This window comes from Gorilla gorilla, chromosome 15 (genome assembly GCF_029281585.2).
Source record: "Gorilla gorilla gorilla isolate KB3781 chromosome 15, NHGRI_mGorGor1-v2.1_pri, whole genome shotgun sequence".
Classification (NCBI taxonomy): Eukaryota; Metazoa; Chordata; class Mammalia; order Primates; family Hominidae; genus Gorilla; species Gorilla gorilla.
Window position 1 is genome coordinate 95,848,301 of NC_073239.2, and position 24,925 is coordinate 95,873,225.

Sequence of the window (24,925 nt, forward strand, 5' to 3'; positions counted from 1 at the left end):
CAAAAACAAAAACAAATCCTTACATCAAGATGTCATCTTTTCCCAGTTGTAGGTCAGAAATACCTTAAGTTACTCTTATTAATCCAATGACACCACACATGCACATTCCCCACTCTAGCTTACACACATCCGTGAGAGGTTAGGTGAGTGGGCTGCACAATTAGCAAGCTTGGGTTTGAGACCTCACCCTCTCACTTGCCACCTATGGATTTTGGGGAAAATTATGTAACTTTTCTGTGCCTCAGTTTACTTTTCTGAAATTTTTGCCTTTTGATTCAATCAACATTTTAAAAATTACTTAAATTTGAAATTATGGAGATCTATGAGAAAATAATTTGTTTCTCTGATTCTTTACTACTTTTAGTTATATTTGCTTCATCATGTGCTTATGAAGATTAATTGAATTAATATTTTAAAAGCATTTAGTATAGTGTCTGGGTCATAATAAGCACTAGGTAAGCTGTGTCCATTGTTATATCCTCTTTCTGATTTGTACAAGATTATTTTATATCAATAGATGTTTAGTGGGAAGCACTGTTGAAGCTTTTGGTTTTTCTCCCCCAAGACGTGTTTTTCTAATTTCTTTGACACACTGCTATGTGAAATGCATACATTAAATACATTGACATAAAATAGGCTCTGTTTAGGACAGGATGTACTTAAACAGGTTGAAGTAAGAATAGGAGCTCACAAAATGATCATCTAGAAATTGTTCTAGGGTCTAGCCCAGACTCATTCATTCAATAGTTATTACATACTGTACCTGGGCTTGGAAATACCAAAGAGTTCTTGTCAGCATCTGGTGAGTCTGAAATCAAAGGACACATGGCCAATTAAATACCACCACCCCACCCACCCTAAGAAAAAAAAATGTAAATAAAAACAGTTTCAAGTAAGAGATTACTTATGTGAGCTCTTATTGGTAAATTCTAGGGATAAATTTTTACAAGAACCATTTTGCTTTAAATTCTAAATGAATGGCTTTATTCCTTTATTTTTTATTTGTTATTTAGTTCTTTCTTTTATTCAATAATGTTTTGAATATTTTGAATAGAACCCTCACGCTATACCAAATACAACATCAGAAATTAGAGATGTAAAGGTGACCAAGACAGACAAGGCTTCTGCCCTTGAGAGGCTTACGGTCCAGTAGGATTTGAAAGACAGTGAGGAACTTAATAGTACTGACAAAAAACAGATGCACTGACCAGTGGAACAGGATAGAGACCCCCAAAATATACTTATGCATTATGGTTAACTGATTTTTTTTTAACAAAGGTGCCACAAGTATACAATGGAGAAAGGATGGTCTCTTCAATAAATGATAGTGGACAAAATGGATATTTACATGCAGAAAAATAAAATTGTACCCTTTTTATACCATATACAAACATCATCTCAAAATATATTAAAGATTCAAATGTTAGACCTGAAACTATAAAACTACTAGAAGAAAAAGTACAGGAAGTGCTCCATTGCATTGTTTCTGGGCAAGGATTTCTTGAATGTGACTTCAAAACCACAGGCAACATAAACAAATGAGATTGCATGAAACTAAAAAGGTTCTGCACATCAAGAAAACAATTAATAGAGTGAAGAAGTAACCCATAGATTGGGAGAAAATATTTGTGAAGTGTATATCTGATAAGGCACTATTATCCAAAATATATAAGAAACACAACTCAAAATAAGAAAACAAATACCCCAATCAAAAAATGAGCAAAGAATCTAGCTAGACACTTTTTAAAAGAAGATATGCAAATGGCCAACATATATATGAAAAAATTGCTCAACATCACTCATCTTTGGGAAAATGCAAACTGAAACCATGATGAGACATCACCTTGAACCTATTAAAATAGCTACTATCAAAAAGACAAAAACAACAACAACAACAAGTATTGGCAAAGGCTTGGAGAAAAGGGAACACTTGTGCATTTTTGGTGGGAATGTAAATTAATATAACCATTATGGAAAACAGAATGGAGGTTCCTCAGAAAACTAAAAATAGAATTACCATATGATTCAGCAATCCTGCTTCTGGGTTTCAGTCCAAAATAATTGAAGGCAGTACACCAAAGAGATATCTGCATTCCCGTGTTCATTGCAGCATTAATCACAATAGCTAAAAATTAGAAGAAACCTGGGTGTTCATCCTCAGATGAATGGATAAAGAAAATGTGGTATATGTACACGATGCAATACATTTGCTCATTTTTTGATTGGGGTATTTGTTTTCTTACTATTGAGTTGTTTGAGTTTCTTACATATTTTAGATAATAGTCCCTTAACAGATTGTTTTATTCAGCCTTAAAAAAATGTGGGAAGGCCAGGTGTGGTGGCTCATGCCTGTAATCCCAGCACTTTGGGAGGCCGAGGCAGGTGGATCACAAGGTCAAGAGACTGAGACCATCCTGGCCAACATGGTGAAACCCTATCTCTACTAAAAATACAAAAATTAGCCAGGCATGGTGGTGTGTGCCTGTAGTACCAGCTACTTGGGAGACTGAGGCAGGAGAATTGCTTGAACCCAGGAGGCAGAGGTTGCAGTGAGCCGAGATCATGCCACTGCACTCCAGCCTGGCGACAGAGCAAGATTCCATTTAAAAAAAAAAAAAAAAAAAGAAAAGGCTGGAAATTCTCTTATTTGCAACAACATGGATGAACCCGGAGGATATTATGCCAAGTGAAATAAGCCAGGCACAGAAAGACAGATACCACATGATCTCACTTATATGTGGAATCTAAGAAATTTGAACTCATAGAAATAGAGAATAGAATAGTGGCTATAGGAGGCGGGGGGAGGGAATGGATGGAAAAATAAGAGATGTTGTTCAATGGGTACGAAGTTTCAATTAGATAAGAGGAATGGGCTTTGGTAATCTATTGCATAGAATGGTGACTACAGCAAATAATAGTGTATTTTGAATTTCAAAATCATTAGAAGAATAGATGTTAAATGTTTTTACCACAAAAAAGTGCTAAGTATGTGAGGTGATTGATTTGTTAATTAGCCTGATTTACCATTTCGTGTTGTAAGCATATATTAAAACATAACATTGTATCCCATAAATATAAACAACTATTATCTTTCAATTTAAAAGAAATTAATTTAATTACAGTCCACGTAATTGTTATTAGTTAAGTAAATAGGAAGACATGATGAAGAGTAAATGTTCTGCTAATAGGGGCTTCCTTAAGTAGGATAGTTTGGAGAAAGCTCATTTTGAGCTGAAACTCAAAGAATTAAAAATGAAACAGTCATTTGAATCTGGAGAAAGCACAATTAAGGCCATGGGTCCAGCAGGAAGCGCAAAGGAACTTGAAGATAGGGGTGGGCATGAAGTGTTAAGGCAGTGGCCCAGGAATATGAGCAGGCATCTGAACCACCTGGAGGGCTTGTTACAACTCAGATTCCTCAATTCTGTCCCCAGTCAGTAGGTCTGGGTACAGCCTTAAAGTGTTTTTCTCATAAGCTTCCAGGAGATGCAGATGCTGCTGGTTTAGGAGCAACACTCTGGGAATCATTGTGTTAGGAACTAAAAACAGGAGAGGGCTGTAGCACTGTGAGCTAGGGACATATGGTAAGAAATGAGACTGGAGAAGGAGGCAGGGGCTCTTAGGAGCTCAATCTTGAAAGGAGGTTCAAGGTTAGTTCCAGATTGTTGAGAAGTTGAAAGTTCTATTAAGTCCTTAGTGACAATACTGTTGTTCTTGGATGCTTACAGTGTAGTCAGTCTTCTGGTACTATCTGATTCTACATGGCCTTTGCCCCTTAATGCAGGTGAAGCAAATTCAGTGGAATTGATAAATAACCTATAATCCCCGCCCTGTATTTGGTCCCTGATGAACTTCTGACAAACGGAAAAGATTGCTTACTTTGCAGAGTGCAGACATGCTCCTACACTCAGGTTTTGGAAGCATGATATAGCAAATCAAGGGTGGTTACAATTCAGATCACCCCAACATTCACTGAAACACTTTCTGCATCTGCACAATAGACTTAGTGCCACAAGGACCTAACCAGAGAATATTACCTGATTTCTAATAGCAAGCAGCTTTCAAACTTTTGATGATAAAATAGTAAAAACATAAAGCAATTAGAGGATTATATGAGTAGAAGACAGTGCAATGCGTAATAAAGTGCTAAACTGAATATTATATGCAAAAATTAATGACGCAGATAATAATTGCTATGGCCACAACAAAGCGGGAGAATTATTGTTTGAAGTTATTGACTAATGTTTCATTTGAAGAAGGTATTCAGGCTGGTCCTTAGGAAAATGGTTAAAATTTGGCAGTTAGAGGGAAGGCGAAAGACATGGAGAAGGCTTCGTCTTTAGATTCAATCAACATTCAAAGAATTATTGTGTTTTCCCAGAGTTTTTGCTGTTTTACTGCCTTTTACAGTAAAACCTTCCATAAACCTTCCATGTGTTTCTGATTATTGAGTACAATTGAATTACTAGCCAATTGTATGGTGAGAGCTGTTTGGCCAGGGAGCCCCTGTGGACTTCTCAGAAGCTTTTATCCTTTGAAAGAAGCTGTCCTGATTTACCATTGTTAATGAAACTTGTATACCACAATGCTTGAGTTTAAGACCCACTGAGAACATGACCACATACCTCCTTTCATCTCTACATGGGGGAACCACATGGCCAATAGGAGCTGCAGAAAGCCAGCAGCAGTACTGTAACCCCAGTGTTAGTAATTGTTTTGAACTTTCTTATGTCATATCCTCATAGCATTGTCTTATGAGTGATGGCCTGTCCTGCTTCCACCCTTCATGAATAAATACAAAATGCCTTGCCACCCAGAAGACGAACCCTTTGTAGTCGTGCATCTCTTTTGAACATGCATCTTTAGGACCCTGTGTTCTTTCATTTCAGTATTCTTGCTTTTGTGAGGCTTACGTTAGAAACTGTGAAATATGCTGTTATTGCAATGGTAATATGTTTTACCCTGTCAAGTGCTTTTATGCATTAGTTCCTGACTAATACATTTGGTGAGTCAAAGGGCTCATCTCGTTTGCTGAGATTCTCTGGGAAATTCATGGAGTTATACTGAATATTAAGATATTTCCTGTGAGCTCAGATAATCCTAAAGGTATAGATTTATCTTTAATCCCAAAGTTAAGGCAGGAAATGTCAGTAAAAGAGAGAGAATGGTTGAAGAGAAGTGCCAGGCAGACCGAAAGAGTGTAATGGCAATCTGTAAGAGAGAGATCATCAAAAAAATTTTAATGCCCCCACATATCAGTAAAAGATTTTGAGAATGCCTTCAAAATAGGTAAATTTACTTGTAAGTTATATACATGTACTATTATTCTTATATATTAGCATATGAAAGACACACAGAAATAGAAATAATTTAGAATTAATTAAAAGAAACACAATTTCTAATATTTTCTTTCTATTGCACAAATGATTCTCTTTTGCATGGTCCAGCGCATGCACACTCCATTTAAGAGAATCCATTTTCAACTTGGTGCAGTGGTTCACACCTGTAATCCCAGAACTTTGGGAGGCCGAGGCGGGCAGATCACGAGGTCAGGAGATCGAGACGATCTTGGCCAACATGGTGAAACCCTGTCTCTACTAAAAATACAAAAAAATTAGCTGAGTGTAATGGCATGTGCCTGTAATCCCAACTACTCGGGAGGCTGAGGCAGGAGAATTGCTTGAAGCTGGGAGGCGGAGATTGCAGTGAGCCAAGATCGTGCCACTGCACTCCAGTATGGCAACAGAGCGAGACTGTCTCAAAAAAAAAAATAAAAAAGAATTCATTTTTAGAATACCTAGAGCAGCAGTGTGCTGTAGTGCAAAGGCTTTCAAACTTCAGACTGCATTCGAATGTCCTGGAAGCTTGTAAAAACAGATGTGTGCCTCCCTGCAAAAGTTTCTAATTCAATGGGTCTGGGGTGAGCTCCAAGCGTTTGCATTCCTGACACATTCCCAGGTTGTGGTCGTCTGAGAACTACACATTGAGAACCACTGGTATAGTCGACAGCATGCGTTGTAGAGTTAGTTTACCTAAGTTGGACATCAGCATCCTTCAATTACCAAATGTGTGACCTTGAGTAAATTACTGTGTCTTCCCGAGCTCAGTTTCTTAAAATCTGTAAAGTGGAGGTAATCATAATTACTTACCTTTTAGAGTACCTCTTAGAGTACCTTAGAGTATCTTGCTTAGAGCTCAGCAAGATAATGTAAATACATTGCTTAGTACCCAGTACTCGCCCCCTAAAAAACATCAATACATGTTGGCTGCTAAATCCTCCTTCTTCTCCTTCTCTTCCTTCTCTTCATCATTATCAATATCATTAAACATCTTTTTTTATGTCACGAAGTAGATATAGGGACTTTTGGTTTCAGAATTGAAAAAACACTGTGCCTTAATTTATAAGAATCATGGGAATGATTTTTTTTTTCTGAGTTAGCATTCTACATTAAAAAGACTATAATCCAAATGAGATATCTTTCTAGTTGAAAGGTAGAGATGAAGCTATTTTGCAAAGTCAACCCGAAGGAGAACAGTGTGTTCAGCCCTCTCCCTTCTGTGTGTAACTGTTGATAGTTTGTGGCTAAGTGTGTATTCCGTCATCTTTTGTATATACTGAGTTCTTGTTGCATGAGATTGAGTTGACAGTTTTGGTGGTGTGTCTTCAAATGTTTGGGGGCATGAGAATGGTAAATTCAGGTGATTTCCTTGAATCTAATTTTTAACATTTCTTCTCTCTCTCCTTTTTCCTTTTTTCCCCTCTTGTTGTGCATTACTAGGACCCAGTACCACCTGCCAGGAAGATTCATGTGCCAACCAGGGGGTCTGCATGCAACAATGGGAGGGCTTCACCTGTGATTGTTCTATGACCTCTTATTCTGGAAACCAGTGCAATGATCGTAAGTACAACAACCTTTCCTACTGGAACTTTGTCGGGATGTTTGGAGATTTGGAGAATCTTAAAGGACAATATGTAAAAGGATGGCTCTTCTGAAAGATTCATAAATAATTCTCTCCTCCAGAAACTTGGGAAATAAATGACTAGTGCTCTTATGAGAAGAGTGAAGAGATGTGTCTTGCTTAACAACACTAAATATTCTCCCACTTGCTCACTCCCTGTGTTTTTTCTTTAGATTAGAATAGGGACTGAGAAACAATAACTACAGCAGCAAACCATTTCAGGCAATATTTTTGTTGTAAGGGCTTCAGTTCTTCATGAATTAAATCACCTTACCTTATTGAATTTGACTCCAAATTGGTTAATAATTTTGAGACTCTCCCCTTTTGCATTGCCTAGAATTTTGAGGCTATTTAAAGGGTATAGCTGTTTTCTCAAAAAGTTTGAGTCCTCTGAATTTCTTAGGCCTTACAAATGACAAAGACATTCAAGAGTTTATTTTTTACAATTGGCAAAGCTTAAAGCGTTCTTGGGTATCTTTCAGGTGTAAGGTAGAAATTCTCTCTGACTAAATTTATTGGTATCTGGTTTGTATACACATAGCTATTCTGTATGTATGTGTGTATATATATATGTGTGTGTGTGTATATATATGTATGTATGTATTTTCTATTTTGTGAGTATATTTTATATGTATATATTATGTATTTGGTTTTTATTGGAAGAGAGTCTTGTGATTGTTAATTGTGTCCACTAGTGATGCTTCTGGCTCGTGGGTTTAGTTCTGACTTCATGAAGGTGCTTCTAGCACTGATGGTGGAGACACTTCAATGCTGTGGGCATCTATAACCTGTGTCTCCACTTCTTTCTCATGTTATTTTCTTGATGTGACCATAGTCAAGATGAGCACACACTTGAAATTTCTGAATAACCGTGGCAAAGAGATTTGTTGAAAATCCCCAACTCAGTGGGTCCTGCTAACCTTCTGACTTTCTAAATGCAGCCTTTGTTTTATAATCCAGACTCATTTGACCTCTTGGTTTTAGAAAAATGATGCATGATGTTATCTGAGAAAATAGTAAAGTCACATTATGGTGTGACCACATGGGAGCAGACACCAATTACAATGCTATGCCCCCCAGATCTATGTGGTTTTTTTGATTCTTTATTTCTCAGCTTTTTATCTGTGTGCAGCTGTCTGTTGTTGTTCTTTTTCCCATTTTTTCTCAGTAGTTTTGGTCCCATATGCTCTTTCATTCTCTTAAGGTACACTGAGGAGAAACAAGTGGAGAAGTTGGCAATATAGAGAGAAAATTATGTAATACGCATTCATCTAATTACATAAGCATATGTCTCTGTATCTGTCATGTGAAGGATACGATGTCTGGAGAAAGTTTTGGTATAAGACTGCTCTTACCAAGTCTTTTGGTATTATTGAAAGTCATGTTGCCATATTTATGATGTGGAAATACTGTTTCACTCTGAAACAGGTAGTTATAAACCCAGCCAGCCAGAGAACCTGAGGAATTATACTACATGCTCTTTCTTTTTCCTCCAATTTGTCAGTATAGCACTCACTAGGAAGGCTTTTTTCTCTAAATGGTGGCATAATGCTTCTTTATCCTCACAAGTTTATTTCTCGTCACATATACGTCCCTCTCTGGGTAGAAAATGGTCAGGAAGAGACTCTCCACACAGAACAGGTATAAAGGTAAGTTATCGTAATGTGGTGAGCATGCACAATCTTCAGAAGGTAGGTATGTCTTTTTCTGTCTTTGACAAGTTCCTGTCTGTCACCCAATGCCAGGCATTATTTTCTGGTAAAAATCAGGAAGGATTCTTTCTAGCATTCTGTGACTGTTTCTGGTTTTATCAAGAGCAGATTGTGTCTCATTCTGGAATGTGGAGTATCACACTGGCTGACTTGGGGAATTTGTTGGGATATAATGAAGCGCTAGAACTTACATTGGGAAAATGTCAGCTTTCCTTTGTGGCAACAGCTTATCACAGTTCAAAAATATTTCTAGTAAATCTAGGTTTAGGGCAATACATTTTGAATTTTATTCTGTAACAATGCAGCAAATCTTTTCATTATAGCAGACTTGGGAACCTGCCTCTCTAACAGGAGCTACTTGCCTAGTCCCCCACCTGGAGATTGGACCACGGCTTCTGTGATTGGATAGATATATGCAAATGATGAAGTACACATCTTTTTTTTTTTTTTTTTTTTTTTTTGAGACGGAGTCTCATTCTGCTGTTGCCCGGGCTGGAGTGCAGTGGCGCAATCTCAGCTCACTGCAACCTCCACCTCCAAGGTTCAAGCGATTCTCCTGCCTCAGCCTCCGGAGTAGCTGGGATTACAGGTGCCTGCCACTATGCTCAGCTAATTTTTTGTATTTTTAGTGGAGACAGGGTTTCATCATGTTGGCCAGGCTGGTCTTGAACTCCTGACCTCGTGATCCGCCCTCCTCAGCCTCCCAAAGTGCTGGGATTACAGGGAAGTACACATCTTAGTTGTGGAGTGTGATAAATATATAGAATTAAGACATATAGGATGTGACTGTGAAGTTTGAATATAAACTTTTAATGAAATCCAACCAAATATAGCAGAATGGTAGAGTGCTTAAAATTATTACATTGGACGTTTCTGTTTCCGATAATTGGTATTCAAGTTATCTGGAAGACCTTCTCTTTTGGAACTAGCAGCAAAGCCAGTTTGTTCTACCTAGAAAAAGCAGTCTCACTATATCATAGACCATTATTTTCTATAGCAGCCTTGACCCTTAGAGTTATAATTGGCTATTTCATCTCACAAACATCTTCAAAATGAAGTTACCTGTATGATATTCTATATGCTTACCTTTGTTGATAAATTTTTGGTGGTGTAGCCTGTATCAGGACTCAAGTGTTAACCTTCATCATCACCTGCAGACTTGAATAGGCTCATGCTTATCATCAGCAAAAAGTGGTGGGGGAAATTGCAAAGAAAGATAAGCTCATGGAGGAGGAAGAATAATGATGAAAAGGAATATAGAGAAAATCAGAAAGTGGGTCTTATATGGAAGAGCACAGAGGTCATCAGCAATTGCTTTGGTAACATGCCTGCCACAAGTGACCTGACTTTGACCTAAATAACAGAAATGGGTCACAGCATTAAAAGTCGAGTGCCATCAAGGAAACCTGGCCTTTACCTAATTAATTCCTGCAAAGAGAATGTTCTATAGAATGTTGCATATAGCTCAAACAAATTGTATCCATTTAAATGCTATCATAGGACCATGCAAATAGGTTAGAGATGAAATTTAATTGCAAAAAGCATTTTGTGAGGGAAAAATGGTTATGGATATCTCATTTTCCAGGAGCTGTTTCTCAGGGCAACAGATTGATCCTCAATTAATGAACATGAAAACACTTCAGTTTATTACTACGTATCCAAAAACTGAAACTTACTCAACAGGGAAATAGCTAGGTCTTATATTTTCCAAAATAAGGTACTAAATCCATCATGTGTAAAAAAGTTAATCATATCTAGGCATGACTTGTAAGGCTCTAAAAATGTCTGCATTTTAGGGTATTCCTTTTTCCTAGCATTGGTTCTTTTATGACCTTTGTGTTTTTCTTGCCTGTTTACCAAATATGATTGCCTGACAATGTTAATGTGCTGTTACATAGATGTTGCCTCTATGAGTACAGCGTACATTTTAAAATTTAGTCTCATTTAGTGTGAGTTGGCCAAGCCTGGATGTTTTCACTTTATTTCTTTATTCTTTGTGTGACCCTGGTGGGTTGTTGGAGGCAGTGGGATGAATTTCAGTTTCACTCTTATAAACATAGCTGTGCAAAGCTGATATTCTTTAGAGCTGATTGTCTTGTATAAGAGTGACTCCCTTGTATGGGGTTAGGAAACAAAAATCCTCTGATTGGAAACCCAAGTGTAATTGATTTGCTAATTGTCTCACGTAGTTTTAGATATGACCTTCCACAATGTTATGTAATGGTAAAGTCATGGGGAGTTTCTTTTGGGTTGACTTTTAGGGCTGTTTTGATTCTGTAATCTAATCATCCCAGAAGAAATGTTGAGTTAATGTAGAAATCAGTATGGTCTGTGGAAGAACACATAAGTAACATTCTCCAAGATAATCTTCAGTTCTCATGAAACGTTTAAAATTGAGGGAGCTGGCTATTCAGAGGGTGAGCACCACCTGAAAATCAACTTAATGAAAGCTGTCTTGGGCTACATTTTAAGAACAACAAAAGAAATGGAACCTTACAAAGGTTCTTGATAGGAATATTCTTTTTTGATATTGGGTTCTTATTAGTATTTTAAATCAAGACTGAGAACCTGGGAAATTCTAGCATGTTGTAGCCATGGCAGCACCAGGCAAATCCAGAATCTCCTTCCTGTATTTTGTGGTAATATCATTGTCATTGTCAGCCTGCTGTTGAGTTTTTCTTTCCTTCAAACATTGAAAAATGTTGTGTAGAATAGAACCCTCCTGCATGCACCCACACATGTGCAAAAGGGTTGTCATTTTTATGGACTTTGTGAAAATAGCAGTTTTAAACATTTCATACCTATCCTTAACAACATTGTTGGCTTTTACCATGTACATGACAACTGTTTTGAGTGGCATATAATTTGGGGGTCTGGTTATTGCTTCTGGTGCCCTGGAGAAGCACATATAGGACAGTCTTTGGCACGTGAGTCCTTAACACATATCAAGTTCCTGACTTTATGAGGTGGGTGCTCATCATGGCTTTGTGGGGTAAAGTAAAGGGAATGAACGTGGGTCCTCAGCCCACACTTAGGAGCTGGCCACCCTGTGCTACATTGCTAGTCACACACTGCAGGCTGCCTGTTGGAGAAATTCCTAGGTTCACACTGGCATGTGATAATAGATGTTCTTTGCTTGCAACAAATCAATAGCAAGCAGCTGTGGATAGTGCAGATAGTGGAGTGTAAAGCGTCTTTTTCAGACAGTTTTCTGCAGGAGTGGCTGTTAAGCTGCAGTGTTGGCTATTGACTGGCCTTTTGCTTTTTATTTATTGTGTGGGTTTATTTATTTTTTTAATGTAGGTTGGTGTATTGATTAAATCTGTTAAAAACACATTTCCCATTCAAGCTTCAGAAAAAACAAGCAATGTATGCATTACTTAGTGTGCAAAGAAGGGGACAGATATGTGTATACTGATTCTGTCTCTTGGGTCCATATAGGTACATAGACACTATGTTAAAAACCTACGTTGTTCCAGACCTATTGGTATAGCAGTAATTTTTAAGGCTATCATAGTATAGTACATCCATGTTTTTGGTTATGTGTTCATTCCCCGCCATTGTTTTCAGACTCTGCCTGCCCAGCGAATAGGCCATATGTAAGAAGTTCACTTGTAAAACAATTGTTTGTTGCTTAGAATGCACTTTATCATGTATTGATTCATTCACTCACCAAACATTTCTTATTTGCAGATATAATCATGAATAAGAGAGTTTTGTTCTCAAAGACCTTCTAGTCTAATGGGGAAAGACACATATGAAGGTGCTTCAGCAGAAACATGAACAGTGTATAGCGAGGAGTCATAAGGTGGAGTAATGGCAGCTGTCCCCAGGGTTGAGACTCTATGAAGAGCAGATGCTTTTAGGACGGTTTTCATTGAAGATGAGCCTTGAAATTTTTTTTTCTTTCTTTCTTTTTTTTTTGAGACAGAATCTCTCTCTGTTGCCCAGGCTGGAATGCAGTGGTGTGATCTCAGCTCACTGCAACCTCCGCCTCTTGGGTTCCAGTGATTCTCTTGCCTCAGTCTCCTGAGTAGCTGGGATTACAGGTGTGCGCCACCCACCACGTCCAGCTAATTTTTGTATTTTTTTAGTAGAGACGGGGTTTCACCTTGTTGGCCAGGCTGGTCTCGAATTCCTGACCTCGTGATCCGCCTGCCTCGGCCTCCCAAAGTGCTGGGATTACAGGTGTGAGCCACTGCGCCTGGCTGCCTTGAAAATTTACAAGCACGTTCAAAGCAAACATGGTATGGAAGAGGGCTGGAAAGGAAAGGTAGCGTTCCAGCAGGCAAGCAGGGAAAATATGTGCTGCAGCCACTGTTAACATTCTGCATGTTTCCTTCCGGTCTTCATTTTAAGCATTAGCATGGTTCAGATCACATTCTCTTTGACACTTTTACCCTGCTTTGTTTGGTTTAACACTATATGCTATGCATTTTTCAAAATATAAAAAAAAAATACTAGATTTCCCAACTTCTTTCAATAGAATGCATGTTATGGTGCCCAACTCTTGGGGAGAAACTCCCATATGTTGAAATCATTGCTGAGTCCTAAATGTAGGCTTCATAGGGCTCAAATCTGGATTTATTTCATTGAGTTGTTGGTGGAGATTGATCTTGAAAATTTATTTATAAAGAATCCAATTTTTAAAAGTTTGATTTGTAATGTGTATAACTTATTAAATGATAAAAGAAATCAAAGCATAGTCATTAATTTAATTGGCTCTAGAATCAAACTGCTTTAAATGCCAGTCCTGAGTCTTTCTATCTGTGAAGTCAAATTGTTCACTTAGCTTTCTGAAACTTTGGCATAGCATAAGGAGTGTAATAGGTACTTGGTAAATAGGATTAGTGGTAGTTTTTATTGTAGCTAATTATAATATTTGACAACTGTTAAGTCCTTATCATGGTCCTGACACTCTACTAGGACCTTTATAAGGATATCATCCTTTTAATCATCCCCAAATTCTTAAGAAAATATTATAGTACGATATTCCTGATTTTAATTATGACAAAACTGAGATCACACTGTTAGAATATAGCTGATTGAGGGTTTGGTCCCAGGTTTGTCTGACATAAAAGTTCACATTCTTATTCGATTTGCTGCCACTTAGTCAATCTTAGAAATAGCAGTTTAACATCTGTACTGATATTAGACTAGGATGCTTAATTCCATGTGGGCAAGTCTTCACAGACAATCAAACTGCATAAAAACATAGAACTGGGAAAGGGAAATTGTGTTCTTGATGATTATTTGCATCATATTGTGGAATTCAGAACATTTCGGGTCTGCCTTCTTAACACTCAGATGAGGCCATTTAGAATTAAAATGTCTTTAGCCATTATAGAATTAGAGTATCTTGCCCATACTCCAAGCTATTTATATTTTAATTCTCTATTGACCTAGATCTTCTGATTTTTATGTGTTTACTTTATTTCAATTCCAACATATGTCATATAGCACGGTGGACGAGACCACTAATGTGTAATGGGGTGGCCTGTGTTCAAATCTTGACTCTGTCCCTTAATATCTATGTTACCTTGGACATGATAATTACAGTGCTTCTAAAATGCAGATATTTTGTAGGTCCTATCTTGTAAGAATAAATTTGACAAACATAAATTGAATAATAATAAATTGAATGTGTAGTGGTGAAGTTTAGGAGATATGGCACATAATGGCCCTGCCGGCTACTCTTTGATATTACTTTCAAAAAGTTAAAAACATGACTCATACAAATATAATTATTATAAAGTTAAAAACAAAACACTCATGCAAATATAGAATGAATGTGTGTCAAATTTATTTAACTCCATAATGAGAGAAACAAGATGGTAACCGTGTAAACAAGATGACAAAAGACTATTTGAAGAACTGGATATTTATAGGCCTTAAGAATATTAAAATACAAATTTTAGATTTAAAAGTGGTAAATGTCCCACAAAGCAAAAATCTCTTAACCTTTGGTCTTATCTTTTCTACGGAACATCTGTGCTGAACAAAAATCTACAGGTTCAGAGGGCATCTTCTGTACTCTGGGCCCCCGCTAACAATAAATGTCAGTGCCAGTCACAGGTACTTCTCCCATAGAGCTAAATGTTTCTTGGGTGGGCCTGTTAAACAGTGTCCTTATATAACATTGAAAAGGCATGTGATTTTTTCCCCCTAACTTTTGCCCTATGTTTTGAATAATTTTTATTAATTTATATTCAGTTTCATTTTTTTTTACCTTGAATACCTCTTTCATACACAATTACGTTTTTTTAACCGCTTAACAGTGTGCGTCAATGTGCTGAATTCATTGTCATTTAAACCCCACAGCAACCCTAAAAGTAGATACTATTGTGATACCAGTTTCATAGATGAGAGAACTGAGACGGAAAAGTCAAGTGATTTGCTCAAGGTGACAAAACTATTAGGTTGAGGAACAAAGATTCAGAGTTATGTTAGTCTGACTGCAAAGTCTGGGCTCTTGACTGCCAATATCTTCTTAATGCCTCAGGGAAAGTTTCTTGGTGAAAATTCATCTGAATTCATAGGGGTTTAGATTCACATTAGCCACAGAGCTTAACGACTTTTGTTAGCTTCAATTATACTGTAATTTCTAGTGTCTGTGTTATTCTTTTGGGGGGGCTGCTATTTTATTTTATTTTATTCACTTTAAATGAGGGCATTTAAAGTAGGACTGATTTGCTCAGGGAAGAAGATCAGAATTTCCATCAAATAAGTGCCATTTTGCAGGTTTGGTACATCTAAGCAGGGAGGAGGCTGAGTCCTGAGAAGTCAGTGAGGCTGAGAGGGGCAGCATAGCTCCATGATAACCAGGTCCCAGAAGGCGAGATAGATGCAAAAGAAACGTCAGGAGTGGCAGCACCAAAGGTTATTTCTCTGCATCTGTTTTTATTCTCGGGCCCACAGATATCCCATGGAGCCAAAGGGAAGTCAGAAGATACAGGGTCTTCTAAGAGCAGAATGAGGCTAGCGGTACTCTTAGGCACAGTTCTATAGATGTGGGTTGTAGCTTGTTGCCCATGGGAATCACACTTGCTTTTAAGTTCCATCAATATTAAGAAGGGACGATTTGGAGTATCCTCAGGCTTTACCAGGGCTAATATCAATATGTGTGCAATACTAAACCGATTCAGCAAGAGCCAGGACTGCGTGCAGCTTTGTTTTTCACAGGCCTCCCTGAAAATAAGCTGGGACTCATAGGTGACACATTGGTTTCTACAAACCCCAGTAGACACTTGGTCCTATGGTTCAAGAAAAAATAGTCTCCATAATTCAAAGGCATATAGCTTATCATGGATTATCATAAGCTGTTGGAGTTTGTGGCCTCAATAATTTCATTTCCGCCATCTTCAACATGCTATATTTGTAGACCATTTTCATTGCTGTGTTTAATTATAGCCCATTCATTTCTGGTGTCCTTGGCTAGTTACTTACTTAAGGTGACGGCAGTAATCCACTTGGAGCCTATTGCTTCACAGAAGACAATTTTTATATTACCATGTTAGTCACATACAGGTGCAATTCCAACATATTTTTCAATATGGACATAATTTCCTATGGTTATTTCCACATCTAAAGGCAAAAGAAAGATCTAAATTAGTTTACTTTGTCTTGTAAAATAGAAATAATAAATATAATTTTGTTCTTTTCATTTATTTTTCTCCTCTACTTTCTTTTTAGGGAAGGAAGAGATCATTTTTTGAAGGTGGTAAAATTTACATCCAGCAAAATGCATAGATCTTACATGCATTATTACAAATGCTTATAGCCAAGTAACCAACACCAGTTAAGATAAAGGATAGTTTCATCTTCTCAGAAACTTTTCTTGTTCCCTTCCCGGTTAGTTCTTCTCTTAAAGGTCATTGCTGTTTGAATTTGTATCAGCATTTGTTATTTTTGTCTCTTCTGGAATATATATAAATGGAATCATACAATATGTGATCTTTTAGGTCTGTTTTCTCCAGCTCCATGTCAGCTCTGCATTCTAGCCAGCTGAGAGTCTCTTCTGAGTCTTAGCTCCATCTATATAACTGCAGGAGTTGGCTGGATTCCAGCTGGAATCTTCCTGCCTGCTCCATGATGCAGAAATTCTCTCCAGGCAGTAAGCTGGAGCAGTCTTAAATCTCACTTAGTTTATCTTCTCTATTTCAGAAACCACTGCTCTTCTTTGCCTGATGTCTAGTGTCTCATGAGCCATTGTTTCATGTGTTGTCATTTTCCCGGTTATATCAGGTCAGTTGTAGTTCCAGTCTTTGTTACTCCATTTAGGTTGAAAATTGATGCCAACCTATTTCTTTTTTACCTGACTTCACCTTTGCACTGTGAGATTAGGGTGAAGGTAGCAGGGGAAGACATAACATATAATGGGCTGTGCTTCAAGCTGCAAATTCTAAGGGTTTTCTGAGGCTTTACATCAGTCCCAAAGTGACCTGGCAGTATGTAATATTCTACAACTGTTTTATTTATTCATTTATTTTAGGGAAAAGCCTTCAACTCCAGTGATAATCCTGCTGTAGTCAAAGAACCTTCTTGGCCAAAGAAAACGTTGCAAGAAGCTGCGCAAAGCTAGTTAAAGACTTGCCGATGTGTCTCTACCAAGTATTTATTAATTTGAGTGTTTCTGTTAGGAGGGCTACATTAATTTTTTTTTTGAGAAGGAATCTTGCTCTGTCACCCAGACTGGAGTACAGTGGTGCCATCTCGGCTCACTGCAACATCTGCCTACCAGGTTCAAGCAATTCTCCTGCCTCAGCCTCCTGAATAACTGAGATTACAGGCACCAGCCACCATGCCCAGCTTTTTTTTTTTTTTTTTTTTTTTTTCCAGTAGAGACGGGGTTTCACCATGTTGGCCAGGCTGGTCTTGAACTCCCGTCCTGGAGTGATCCTCCCACCTCTGCCTCCCAAAGTGCTGGGATTACAGGCGTACATTACTTTTTACTTCCACTCCCTCTGAAAACACTTGATTAAGCTCAGTGATTGCAGGCATTGATTTGACTTGAAAAGCTAGTGGTTCTTATTATTTTCTTTACTTAGAATTATAGTTTATTTTCTCAACCTACGCTTTTCTTGTGGATCTTTGACCACTGATTCATGTCCCTTTGCCAAGTGAAATTAACAAATGTTTTCAAACAAAGAATTTGGAGACTACAGAAAAGTGGAGTTGTTTCTATACCTTGTAGTGTTTTGGCCATTGACTGTCCTTATTTTGATCAGTAGGCACTGGTTTGCATTTATGATTTTGCTACATGCCTACAGAAGAAATGAAGGAACCTTGCATTATTGGTACCTTTGATTTAACTGAGTTTTTTTGGATATGGAAATTATAAAAGCTCACTGTTGAAAATGTGGAAAACACATAAAAGTATAAGGCAGTAGGAAAAAAACATGCTTAATTTCATCAACTATTAATATGACCTTGTTTCAGAATATGCATGATGTCAGGCACATAACAGATATTCAAAATATATTTGTTGGTTGAATGACTGAGTCTTGCATATTTTCAGTATCTGAGTTGTGCAAAGATCTTAGCGTTCTTTTCATGAAAAGAACACGAACAGTTTTACTAGGACTAGGTGTTTTCTTGCCAGAAGAAATGCTTTTAGGCATATGGGAATTATAATAAGTATCCCAATATGCAATTTCCTTCTTCAGATAAAAAATGAAAATGTCAAGATGTTTCCATTTCTTTTCACTCTTGCCCTTCTCCTTTCTCAAAGAAAGCCTTGCTGTTTCTGAACAGTCATTCATACATACATCTGTATAAAAGGGAAATGGTTTTACAGTGGATCGTGGTTGGAGGAAAAAGACCTCTATAACATAATATGGGAAAAGAGCCTCTTCGTCCCAGTTTCTTCTGTGGCACTCACTTCCAAAGTGATGTTGTGGTTTGTTTCACAAGATGAGATTTCTTGTAACAGTCTGGTACTCTAGTGATCGAGTGAGATAGTAGAACTTTATTGTCAATCATCAAATCCCACTGTTTTATGTTGACCAAAATCAGTACTACATGATTGAAGAAGTTGGATGCATTATATACTGAAAATGTAAAACACAAAATTCCCCTGATTTTTTTCACACCCTGGATTGCAAATTTTTATTTCCCTGTAGGAGAATTCAGTCAAACCTTGTAAACTGTAACAAGTCTCAGGAGCATTGGTAGGAAACAATATCATCTAACTTCAGGCATTATTTCCCGGTAAATTAACTACATGCTCTTTGAAATCAGCCCTCTACTAAATCTAAAACTGCAGTTTTACTCAGATATTCTTATGTGAGTGAAATCAAATGCATGTATGTGCATACATATGTAATATAAATAAATATAAATTTTCTTTAGGATTTTTCCCAATTCTTCTGAGATGATTTTTCTATCCAAATACCTTTGTTTCTATGTCTTAAGGAGTTATAGCTTTCGGTTGCATCTTAGTCCATTGTCAAGACTTGTATTTCTGTAATTTCTGTAAAGGTTAGGTATCTACATGGGCCACAGATCAGGTATCTATCTGCCTTTGTGGATGTTTGGCATAAAGCCCCTTTATTCCACCTAAATTCTCGATATTTGGGGTATGATTTTGTTTCTGTAAAAAAGGATTTAGGCAGGGAGGTGTCATCTGGATTTTATCTGCCCTTAAGAGTAAGTGTTCTTTCTCCTCTCCCTATCTAAAATTTCCATGTGATTCCCTCACACTGGCACTGAAGTGTGTCATCTGGTTAGAGCTCACATCAGTGCCCTGCTGCTGGTGGACGTTGCAGGAGGTGAGCTTTAGAAAAGGGCCTGCAGCTCAACATACATGTCATGGACACAATCGTATTGTCCCCATCTCATGAAAATTCCTGAGAACAGAGCAAATCAAAAATAATATGTTAAAACAAGAAAGTTTAGTGAAACAAACTCTCGGTATTGTTAGAGGCTTTATTCTAATCCCTACAACACAGCACATGTATTCTCAACATCTAACATATTTAATTTGCATTTGGATTCCTTTAGCATATTGTCCTATTATATAAAGTTTAATGAACAATAAACACAGCTATAACCAAATTTCACAGCTATTTCTCAGTGTGGGGTAAGATTTTGCATTTAGTTATATTTGGTTTCCTAGGTAATATTTGATTGTGGCTCTATTTCCTGAAGCTGCATCTCTTGTCACATGGAATCTTTTGGTGGCGGATTCTGCAGACCGAGGGGAAGCCAGGAAGGAGTAAGTTGCTTTGAAACCACTGAAGCCATGATAGTGAAGAAGACTTCACAGTCCTTGACAGTCTTTGAGCTCTTCATTATTGTTCTCCAGGCTTGTATTTCTGAAATCTACCGTATGTACTAGTTGCAGATCAGTCTCCTGCAAATACCATTTTTATCCTGTCACTCCTCTGCTCGTGAACCTTCAATGACCTCTTCTCAATGTAGTCCAAACCCTACACTTGGCTTTCAAGGTCTTCCAGAATCTGTTTTTCAAAAGCTGTCCCTCGAACCACATTTTCTTGAATATTCATGGCTTTCTATATTGTAATAAGGTCAGGTTTCTTGCTGTCACTAGCACATTCTGTCGTCATTATGCTCCATGCCCTTGCAGCTGTACTTCTTTCTCCCTGGAAGGCGCTCTTCTCTGGATCTATACACCTTTGGGGTTCAGCCCAAGTCTCACCTATTTTCCCGAGTCTTCTTTGGTCAGTTAAATCCATACTCATGCCTTATCCCAAATCCCACTGCATTTATATTCAGTGCTGAGAGACACTCTGGCTTGGCATCTAAAGGGAATTAGTGTGGACCTGAGAGTAAAAGGTCAGTTCAAGTTCTGGCTTCTTTTCTTTCTAATTTTTGTGGCATTTGTCAATTAATAGAAGATGATCTTACTATGGAAGTCTCGCAACAGTCTCAGCTTTGTTAACAAAGATTATAAATAATGGGGGCAAAGCAGAGTATTGGGCCTGGGAAAGAGTTTTTGTAAAGCTTCAGGTAGTACCTTATGTTAGAAATGTAAAACCTCCTCTAAAGAAAAATGTTACCAATAAATAAAGCAAGTAGGATTTTGAGTAGATTATCACTTGTGTTGTGTATTCACCCTGTTTCCTAGAGAATCAACTTTCCTACTTTGTGCTCACTGTAGTTTCCTCTAGAGTAGGGGCTAACTGTGTAGAAGAGGTTGTGTGTGGGTCGTAGGGTTACTGGGATTAGACTATTCAAATAGCACAAATATTCTGTATATTCTGATTTCAAATGTAAACATATTCCTGATTGGAAATGTGTATATGTATTTTTTATTTTTAGTTCTGGGGTACATGTGCAGGATGTGCAGGTTTGTTACATAGGTAAACATATACTACGGTGGTTTGCTGCACTATCAGCCTATCACCTAGGTATTAAGCCCAGCATCCATTAGCTATTTTTCCTAATGCTCTCCCTCCTCTGATCCTATCCCCTGACAGGCCCCAGTGTGTGTTGTTCCTCTCCCTGTGTCCATGTGTTCTCTTTGTTCAGCTCCCACTTATGAGTGAGAATATGCAGTGTTTGGTTTACTGTTCCTGGGTTAGTTTGCTGAGAATAATGGCTTCCAGCTTCATCTACGTCCCTGCAAAGGACATGATCTCATTCCTTTTTATGGCTGCATAGTATTCCATGGTGTATATGTATCACATTTTCTTTATCCAGTCTCTCGTTGATGGGCATGTGGGTTGATTCCCTGTATTTGCTATTGTGAATAGTGCTGCAATGAACGTACGCATGCATGTATCTTTGTAATAGAATGACTTATATTCCTTCGGGTATATATCCAGTAGTGGGATTGCTGGGTCAAATGGTATTTCTGGTTCTAGATCTTTGAGGAATCGCCACACCGTCTTCCACAATGGTTACACAATTTACATTCCCACCAACAGTGTAAACGCGTTCCTATTTCTCCACAACCTTGCCAGCATCTGTTGTTTTTTCATAAGTCCATATAATTTAATTAGAAACCTAAGTAGGTTTTGGAGGACCTACTACCTTTACTTAAACATCCTGAATTTTATTTATTTGTTTATTTTAGAATTGGGGTCTTGCTCTGTCACCAAGACTGGAGTGCAGTGGCTATTCACGGCTGTAATCATAGTGTATTACAGCCTCAAGCTTCTGGGCTCAAGCGATCCTTCTGCCTCAGCCTCCCAAGTAGCTTGAACTACAGGAACGCATCACAGTACCTAGTATATCCTGAATTTTTAAGGCAGCCTCTCCAAGAACATTCTGAGGTGTTCTGGTGTCTTTAGTAATCTTATCTCCTAATTTTGGTTCTTGCCTGGAATGAAGAAAATTACTGGTCTGTGAATCTTTGGCTCTTGTCATTGTAAGACTGAGGGAACAATGCTGCAATTTTTGCAGCCTCTGTTATGACCAGAACTTTCAATATACAATGTTAACTTTGTAGATATTAACTTATTTTTAAATCTGCTCATTTAAAGCCATAAAATGTAATCTAATTTAGTCTTTACAATGGAATATTTACAGTAGATAATTTCACAGTCACTGCTCCCTAATTCAAAACACTTTGAGCCTGAAGCTCTAAGGCCAGGCCAGCTTGAGTCTGATACTGATGTGCTTTAACGTGAAACGTGAGACCAGGAAGTGGAAGACCCATAGCCAAACTCTCATCCTTATTCACAGTAAATTTCTTGACAGAAGAAACCAGGGAACTATGGGGTTTCTGGTTTATTATCTGAGTGGTCTAATGCAGTAATTATTGCCTGCCATGGGGAGATGATTGCAGATCACTCTCCGGTGGAGTTTGACTGAACAAGAAGCCACATCCCAGGTCTCAGGAATAATGTTATTCCACACCCTCCCTGTTACTCCGGGGTGCTCTATGATGGGCTCAGCTGCCGAACACTAGGGGATTCGACCAAAACCTTAATCATGGCGATTTTGATAATCAGTTCCAATGAGCAGAATCCTGTGGGCTCTGTGAAACCCGTGAAGCTGATAGTATTGAAGGAAATCAAATGTGATAAGTGTGATTGCTTGACATGCCAGAGGGGGGTTGGTGGAGAAAGAATTCAAAAAAGAAAATTTAGCTATCTTAAAAACTGGCACTTCTGAGAATAATTATGTAGGGAATTTGCACTTTCATACTCTAGGTGTTTCTGAGAACAAACACATCTTAAGAATTTAGTTAGAATATTTAGATAATAAAGATTTAAACTGACTGCCAAGGGTCCTCACACAGGAATGATTTTTCTTTTATAGTTAATTTATTAATTTGAGTAAAAGGTGATTCATTTACTTCTGAGCCTTTGCATGGTGTTCATATAAATAGTGTTGATAATTTCTTTCTTTTTTTGTGAGACTGTATCTCACTTTATCATGCAGTGGCTTGATCTCGGCTCACTGCAAACTCCACCTCCTGGGCTCAAGTGATCCTCTCACCTCAGCCTCCCGAGTAGCTGGGACTACAGGCACATGCAACCATGCCCAGCTACTTTGGCATTTTTGGTAGAGATGAGTTTCACCATATTGCCCAGGCAGGTCTCAAACTCTTGGACTCAAGCGATGTGCCTGCCTTGGCCTCCCAAAGTGCTGGGATTACAGGTGTGAGCTACTCCACCCAGCCAATAATGTTTGTAATTTCTGATGACAAATATTTCATGCTAAATAAGTAGCTGACCAGGAATGAACAAGTAATTACCAACAGTGGGGCACACTGTTGTTTGATGGTATATGTTTTCCTAACATGAACAAACTCCCTTACAACTTCAACATCTATGCCTTAACTAAAGTCTGGACATGCTGCATTGAGAGAGCATCTCTTGGAAGTCTCCTTTAGTGAAGGATGCTTTTTTCCTAATGTTTTAAATTCCTGGAGTCAGACCTTGATTCTACAATCATTCTTCAGTGATGTTTCTTCTTTTAAGGTCACGTATTTTTTTATATGCTGTCGCCCCGTCCTCATCATTAGCATTTATTGACCTTCAGGATATAAAAAATACTCTGAGTTCTTCCCTTTTAGCCTTCTTCTCACTCCATCCTTTGCACTGTCCTTGGTGACTTAAATTTTCATGTTGTATTTTTTCCTAATAACCTGATTTCCTCAAATACCTGGCCACGTAGCAAAGGGAGTTTCTATTGCTGGTACTGCTTCCTAAGTTTTCAGTTCTCCCATACCTTAAACCTCCTGACACTACTTTCTGTGTCAATAATCTCAAATGTTTCGCTAGCCTCCATGTGGCAGTTGGAGTTTCTAGTCTAGAATACAAATGGTATTCTCACTAATATGCAGGAGCTCTTGCCTCATGACTTGATACACTATCCAAATTCCAAAGACATTCCCTTGCTCGGTTTCTTGGCCCCTGCCTTACAGCTAGAAAAAGTCATGTACTTGGCAATTACTTCCTGTAAATCCATATCCTCTTACCTTAGCAATGCCCTCAGTATGTTCTTTTTTGTGGCCATCTAAGCTTTGTCCCTAAATTGTGACCATTTTCTTTTCTACTCAATAATATCTCATTTTCTACGTTGGTAGTTAGTACTTACTCAGTAGAAGTTATCTGATGAGAGTCTTTCTTCATATTTCTTCGTGTCAAAATGCATTTTTATGTTTAAACATCTCAAACCTCCCTGGCAATTAAGCCATTTTAGGACTTTTCTACAAACATAACATTCCATTTAAGTCCGGGACTCACTTTCATAAACCCATGCACCTGTGGGAAAACTCTCTTCCCCAACGTGCCCTAAACTTTATTGATTTGGGCTTACCTTCCTTACTTTGTTCATCTACATATGTTCAATGGGCCTTGTACTGAATATTTGTGTGGTGTTTACATGTTTATACATGTTTACCTGTGTGTGACTTTTTTTTCTAATTTGAACCAGGACTATGTGATTATTTTACTTGTACATTTCTTAGAACAGTGTCAGTCCTCAAAAAAAAAAAAAAAGAGTGGGTTTCTTACTCTCTTTCCTTTCTTTCACTAAATATTTCTTCATTGTAGCACTGATCTTACACATATTTGTTAATTTTTCTGGCTCATTGTCAACTGTGAGTTCTACAGGGTAGGTACAATGAATGCCTTGTTTATTTTTATATTCCCCGTCTCTGTATCGAACCTACATAGGATTTGCAGGAAATGAGCCACTGGGAGTTTTTGAGCAAGTGTGTGATATGCCCAAAGATATGCCTTAGAAAGATTCCTCCTGGCAGAGTGTGAGAAGCAGGTTGAGAGAAAATAGTAAGCTTTGTTGAGAGAAGATTGTAAGCCTTGCTGAGAGATTGT

At 38.0% G+C, this 24,925-nt stretch overlaps 1 protein-coding gene across 36 annotated transcripts in view; it reads left to right on the plus strand.

Moving 5' to 3' along the window:
- NRXN3 (neurexin 3) overlaps window positions 1-24,925 on the plus strand; it is a 1,705,132-nt gene that overhangs the window by 811,988 nt on the left and 868,219 nt on the right. For all 36 annotated transcript variants that reach the window (XR_010130801.1, XR_010130802.1, XR_010130803.1 and 33 more), the window contains one exon: window positions 6,780-6,899. Coding sequence is in view for 33 of the 36 variants with exons in the window: in XM_055361100.2 (XP_055217075.1) it covers window positions 6,780-6,899 (120 nt within the window). In the remaining 3 variants the exon portion in view is untranslated. The remainder of the gene's footprint in view (window positions 1-6,779; window positions 6,900-24,925) is intronic.